General features: G+C 27.9%; 2 protein-coding genes across 2 annotated transcripts; both read right to left on the bottom strand.

Annotated features, from left to right (window-relative positions):
- Nucleotides 1-1723: 1723 nt before the first annotated feature.
- Nucleotides 1724-2118, bottom strand: Phum_PHUM265470 (uncharacterized protein; the record flags this gene model as incomplete). The annotated part of the gene is made up of 2 exons (XM_002426588.1): nucleotides 1724-1854; nucleotides 2070-2118. 2 exons carry the CDS (start codon nucleotides 2116-2118, stop codon nucleotides 1724-1726), a joined length of 180 nt encoding a protein of 59 aa, XP_002426633.1.
- A 4028-nt stretch (nucleotides 2119-6146) lies between these two features.
- On the bottom strand, nucleotides 6147-7171 carry Phum_PHUM265460 (uncharacterized protein; the record flags this gene model as incomplete). Its single annotated transcript, XM_002426587.1, has 3 exons — nucleotides 6147-6266; nucleotides 6649-6684; nucleotides 7142-7171. 3 exons carry the CDS (start codon nucleotides 7169-7171, stop codon nucleotides 6147-6149), a joined length of 186 nt encoding a protein of 61 aa, XP_002426632.1.

Genomic DNA, 7171 nt, shown 5'->3' with positions numbered 1-7171 from the left:
AAAAAATCGATAAATCGATTGTGATTTATCGATATTGCGAATCTCGAAATAAAAAAAAAAAAAGAAATTAATCACGCGCCCGCGTTTTCTAACATCATTCGTTAATTTCGTCGCCATATTGTGCGTAACGTACGAAAAACAAAAACGAATCGTCTGCTTTTTCTCCTGTGTGTGTGTGTGTGGGTGGGCAGGCGTGAATTGAGTATCCGAAATGTAAAAAACAAAATGGATACCCGCGTTTTCGGTAACGGAAAAAAAAAAAAAAACAAACCTTTGGCGTTTAAAAAATCGTGAAAGCTAAGAAAAAGCAGACGATATGTATTTTATATAAATTAAAAGTAATAAATTAAAGAGAAAAAGAAAGAAAAAAAAAGTTTAGAACGAAATAAAAAATAAAATAAAATAAAAAAATAAAAAGAAAAGTAATATATCAGAGATTTGGAACCAGCTGAACTCGTAATTCACTCTCAGTTGACGGTATCTTTAATCTATACAACACAGTGTCGCTCTTAGAGACAGAAAAAGAGAAAGACAGAATGAGAGAAAGAGAGAATGAGAGAAAGAGAGAAATAAAAATAAATTCATTCAGGCTTCTCATAACAAAAGAAAAGAAAAGGAAAAAAAAAAAAATTAATTTTTTCTTTCTGAATGCGGAGGTTCTCTCTCTCTCTCTCTTTTTAATTCTTCCGAGATAAAAGATTCACTTCGAAAACCGATACAGGTCTGGAAAATTCCAGACGCATAATTTCTACGTTTCGTTATAAAAAAAAAAAAAAAAAAAAGAAAGAGAAAGAGAGAGAATAAAATGACGCAATCTATTTTTTGGCGGGAAAAAAAACGTTTCCTTTGGTTTTTATTTTTCGCACCGCAAAAAAAAAAAAAAATATCCGGAAACGATTTCCGTTTCCGTCCAATTTTTTTTTCCCCTTCCCCTCTCCCTGTATTCAATTTCATTTAACTTAATCGTCAGTCATATTTATTCACACGTTAAAAAAAAAAAAAAATTGTACCCCGAACGGTGTGTGAGCGTGTGTACAAAACGTATAAATCTCCTTATTACTGATTGGAAAGGGAAAAAACAGCATCTCAAAGGAGCAATTTCCTTTCGATTGGTAAATAGATGAAATCACTTTTTTTTTCTTTTATAGCTCTCAATAGGTTGATTTGCACCTTTTTAAAGAATCTCAAAAGAAATTTATTTCATTTTACTTAAATCCTTCTCTTTCTTCTTCTTCTCCTCCATTTTTTTTTTTTTTTTAATTTTAATTATTTAAAAAAATTTATCTCGAACGTTTTCCCTCTTTTTTTCTAGCGTTCGGTTATCCGTATTTAACTTTTTTTTTGAAAATTCCGGTTAAGTAAGTTAGTTAACAAAGAAAAATTTTATTTAATATTATAATTATTATTATTAGAATAAATTCAAATGTTTCGAGAAAATTCTTGGCTCGAGTTAAAATAAAAAAAAAAAATTTTTTTATTTATATTATTTATTTAAAGTAAATAAATATATACATAATAAATTTACGTCGTCGAGATTTATTAATTAACGAACGGATTTTGTCGCCACAACGTTTAATTATAAATAATAATAATAATAAAAAAAGAAAACAATTAAAATTTATTATTTAAAATTAAACTAACGGCTTTAAAAAAAGAAAGGTTCGTATTCGTTTTACGGGAAACGGGGGCGGTGGGAGGCTGCGAGTCGGAAATGGAAAATTTTTCACGAATCCTCGCGTCCTTGTCCCGGAATAAATAATAAAAATTTTTTTTTCTTACCTTGTTCTATTCGTCTAGTTAAACCTTTGTCGGTTTTTATTCGTAAAAATAAAAAAATTAACGAATTTTTCTTACCTGTAAAAAAAAAAGAAAAAACAAAATGAGAAAAGTTAATAAGAGCAACAAGGAAAAAACAAAAAAGAGACAAAATTTTTAAGGAAGAGGGTGTCATGACCACCTAACCGAACGGATGCGGTAGGGGGGTCGCCTTCGACTTTTGTAACGAATTCAAACGAAATTTTTTCTAAATGCACGACGTCTTTAGGTTTTTTTTCACATGGAAAATTCACCTGATTGCCAAAGGTCGTTATTCTCGTATCGACCTTGCCTCCTCCCCATTAAAAAAAAAAATAATCGGCGGTTCCGATTGAAAAATGATTGAAACGTTATGCGAAAAGTATTCAAACGTGGCCCGTCGTGGCAATAAAGATTAATATAACAACAAAGATTCGACACGAAAACGGTGGTGAAAAAAAAAAAAAAAAAATCACGAAAAAAGATTCGTTAAGAAATAATCGGCGAACGTAATAAAAAAAGTAAAAAAAAAAAAGACGTTAGGAATGGGAAAATTACTCGAGCGCGAACGTCAAAAAAAAAATTTTTTTTTTTTAATTTCAAATCATCCCTTGTAAATAAGATAGATAAGCTTAATACCAAACGTCGGTTTCCCCTCTAATTGAAGAAATAATACAAATCACGTGAGGGAATTAAAAAAAAAATGGCGGTAAAAAAAATCTCAATCAAATATGATGCGTTCGCAATCATATACATTTGTTCTTTTTTTTAATCCGTTCGAATAAAACTTATTAACTTGAGATAATTTTAAAGTGGTCAATAAACCACCCGTTCGTTTTAATCGAAAATCCCTCCTTCCCCCGGCCCCTCTTTACAATCCAATTTTTAATTACCGAACGGATTTTTTCTTACGCGAAACACGCTCTTTTTGCGCCTAACATCGTATAAATAAATGAGATTAAGTTTAATAAAAAAAAAAAAAAGAAGAAAAGCGTTTGTCGCGTGATTCAAAGTCATAATTTCCCCCCCCCCCGAAAAAAAACAAAAAAAAATCGCATCCTCACGCTTAAAAATTTTATTTTTTTAAAAAAAAAAATTCGGTTGAAAAAAAAAAATTCGAACGCGCACACGTTCGGTTGAAAAAAAAAAATTCGAACGCGCACACGTTCAGTTGAAAAAAAAAAAAATTCGAACGCGCACACGTTCGGTTGAAAAAAAAAAAAATTCGAACGCGCACACGTTCAGTTAAAAAAAAATTCTCAAATTAAATTATTACGTAAGTTTGTACTAATAATAATAATAATAATAATAATAATAATAATAATAATAATAATAATAATAATAAATTACCGATAAAAAGGACTCTCGTTTGTAGATAATTTTCCGCAAAAATATTCAAGAAAAAAAAACACACACACACACCTAATTAAACTTTGACCTTTTTAGGTTAGAAGCAAAAAAAAAAAAAATTTCTCGTTTGCAACAACCGATTCAAAACAACCCATTTTTGCAAAAAAAATAAAAAAACCCACGAGGCAACAATTCAAGTCGGCAAACTTTTGAAAAAAAAAAAAAAAAAATTTACCCAAACAACTTTTCAAAAAAAAAAAAAAAAAAATTTAAAATAAATTATGCAGATAAAAAAAATTTTTTTAAAAACGCGGGAAGGTAGGCTCGCAGGTAGGCCGATACGCGATGAAAATAATTTTTTTGCGTTTGTTGTTTGTTGCAAATTTTCCACGCCGAACGAACCGCCGCTGGAGAAAATACATTCACAATCGATCACAACGTAACGAAATTCATTTTTTTTTTTAAATAAAAAAAATTCGCACGCATTCAAACGGAAAAAAAGGATTAATAACGTAAAACAAACAACGAACAAACAAACAAACGGGAAAATAAAAAAAAATGGTAGCAACAAAAACGTAATGTGCTAGAAAATTTTTTTTTTATTGGAAACCCAATGGTCCTCTCATCCGAAAAGGCGGATCGAATTCGAATCAATCGCTACCAGGTGTAATTAACTTTTTACACAGCAATAACTTATTTAACTTGGTTGTTGGTTGTTTTTCTGTTTGTTGTTCTTTTAAATATTATTTATATGTATTATCTTATTCTTCGACTTTACTTATTATTTATATTGATTATTGAAAAAAAATTAAAATCTTTATTATACATATATCGATCGAACGATCGATAATTATTTCATTATTATCATATAATTTTTTTTTTTTGTTTTCGCCGCCGGAAATACAATCGGATTTTTATATCTCATTCGAATTTTTTTTTCCTTTCCTTTTTCTTTTTCTATTCGATTAAACGTGGAATTAGAAAAAAAAATTCATTTACCGACGATTTACAAGACGGTAACAGTTAAAACAGTTTACGTTTTGTTTTTAAATCAAAAATTTTCGAGTTCGTTAAAAATTTTTTTTAAAATCGTGGAATTAGTCAATCGATTAACGGAAACGGAAGATACGTAGTCGTATATAAATAAATAAATATATAAAAAAACGAATTTTGCAATGTTGACGCGGTTCCATCGGTTAAATCCGAACGTTTCGTCGACCAATTATTCGATAATAAATCAAACGAGTTAAAAGTAACAAACAACACATCATTTTTATTATTCGAATTATCTTTTTTTAATCTTTTTCACATTGTTTCCTAATTAATCTTTTAATTTTAACTATCCGACAGTCATTTTTCGATCGTTTAACCGAAAACAAACGGTGTCGTTTTCCCCTTGACTCCTCGTTTCCCAAGTTCATGTTCCCTCCCCCTCTCCCTTTCGTAACGAAACTTTTCCCTTTTTTGTAATTTTAAAAACAATCAAACGACAAAAACCAGATGGGAAAAAATAAAGCAGAACAACAACAACAACAACAAGAAAAAAATGCGCAAATTTTAAGAGAATAATTATAATATCAAAACGTCACGATTACCAACTACAAAAAATTTAAAAAAAAAAATTTGCTCTTCTGCATATATCATATCGACGCGTAAATATATATATATAAATAAATTTAAAAAAAAACACAAACGTTTCGGATAAATAAGAAAAAAGAGAGAGAGAGAGTATGAGTGAGAGAGAGAAGGAAATATCAAACATAGTTAATCGGCCATCATTCATTTTTAAATACTTTTCAAACAGCGCCAAAATAAAAATAAAAATTCTTTTTTTTTTTTTTTTTTTTGATTTCTTTCCCGCCTTCAGAAACCATTAGTTAATGATTTATCGATCCACAAATTGATTTTTGTCATAGACCGTAATTTTCTCTTTCTGTTTTTATGTGACTTAAAATTATAATTTTGCCAGCGGAAACAACAAAAACGAAAAAACGAAAATGACAAAAGTTATAATTTTTCAAAAAAAAATACACACTTGACTCTTGCATGACCGATTTGGCATGAAAATTTGGCATCACCGCATTTGCATTTGAATTTTTTTTTTCCTTCTTCTTTTTTTATCCTTCATCATCATTATTATTATTTTAAATAATAATATTAATAATATTAAATGTGTTAATAAAATTTTTTTTACTTTTTTTTCTAACACCCCGATTAAAACGATTCGATTTTTTTTTTCTTACGGTTTCTCGTGTCATTCATTTATTTCGAAAAAAAAAAAACGGACACAACAAACAAACAAACGACTCTCGTTTGTAATAATTCGCCGGCCAACGGTTGAAAATGCAAATAATATTAATAGTAATAAACATTTTTTTTTTCCCTGTCGTATATTTACACTTTTGAATTTCTAAAGATGACAGTAATAATAATTATAATAATTTATATTAATTTTCCGACATGTGAAAAAAGGGAAAAAAAAGAAAATCTCAGACTCCCTCTCCCCTTTCCCTCCCCCTCCTCCCATTTTAATAAAAAAATCTTTAACGAAAAAATTTTTTTTTGTTAGGTAATTAAGGTATTTTTTTTTCTTTCCTTTTTTCATTCACGAATGGTTAACCAACCATTGTTAAAATCGACTTTTACTATTATCGGAAGATTAAATAATAATAATAATAATAATAATGGTTATATACGAGGAGAGAAATGAAAGAAGTATAAAAAAATATTTTTAAAATAACAACAACAACAACAACGACAACCAAAAATAAAAAAAAAAATAATGAAGTTTGAAATATAAAACGAGAATAACTTTAAGTAGGTGTGGCACCAGGTTACAATTCATCAGGGTCGCGTTTGTACTTGTTTTTTCCAGACTTTTTTTTTTTTTTCGTTAAAATATTTTTTTTTTTATTCATCTCTTATCGATGAAAAAATCGATATCGTCGATTTTAATAATAATAATAATAATAATAAAGGAAACGATTCGATTGATAACGACGTTACGGCACGAATTGAACGGGGATTTTTCTGAACTCTTCACAAGCGGTAAAAGGTACGAAATCGAAATATGAAATTTTTTTTAAAATTTTTTTTATAGTCTCTATACTATATAATATAGTCTATAAATAAATAAAAACTTCTATACGTCTCAGTGCATGAGAATGCATATTAATCATATTATTATTATTATTTCACCTGTTGTTTATTAAAACTAATAAAAAAACAACCAATAATTCAAATTAAAAATCTTGCTTTTTTTTTTTTGATTATTTAAAAAGCAAAAGTTGGCATCACTGATAATTAATTAAATTGATAAATGAAATACTATAATTAATTATGCAAAGGAAAAAAATAAATAAATAAATAATTTAAATGAGAGGTTGAAAAAAAAAAAAAAAATTTTTTATATTTTTTTTCTTTCCAATACCGGGAAATTCAAAAATTTTTTAAATTACTGAACAAATTTTTAAAAAAATATTTTTGTCGTACCTAGATACATACATTTTTTCGCGCGGATAAATTATTCGTCTGGAGTACCTGAAATTTTTTTAAAAAAATTTATTATTTGCTCGTAAATAATAAGTGATTATGGACCTTTGAGCGATCGAAAAGACTTGAAATATTTTTTTTTTTTAAACATTCGGTGGCTATTTTAAGGTTTGCATTCAATAAACATTATTATCATCATTAACTATTTACCACAAATTAAGTTTTTTTTTTTTTCTCTCGGTCTAAAACGATTTTCCAGGCACGTTGTTTTTAAAGTGGTCTTGTAACCGTACCACACATCATCTTTAATTCCATGTTTAAAAACCCATTAAAACATTATTCGATTCTCGTAAACATACAATTTAACATTACATAAAATAAAACAAAAGTTTGTACGATTAATCCGTTTGCAATAATAATATTTAACAAAACAAACAAACAAACAAACTTTTACAAAATCATTCGTTCAACGATTGCTTATTTTAAAAATTAATTAAAATTTTACCTTATTGTTCCGTTGCCAAAACATATCCAT

The sequence above is a fragment of the Pediculus humanus genome, genomic scaffold (genome assembly GCF_000006295.1).
Source record: "Pediculus humanus corporis 1103172107642 genomic scaffold, whole genome shotgun sequence".
NCBI classification, from domain to species: Eukaryota; Metazoa; Arthropoda; class Insecta; order Psocodea; family Pediculidae; genus Pediculus; species Pediculus humanus.
This window is presented reverse-complemented; position numbering and strand designations above follow the sequence as displayed.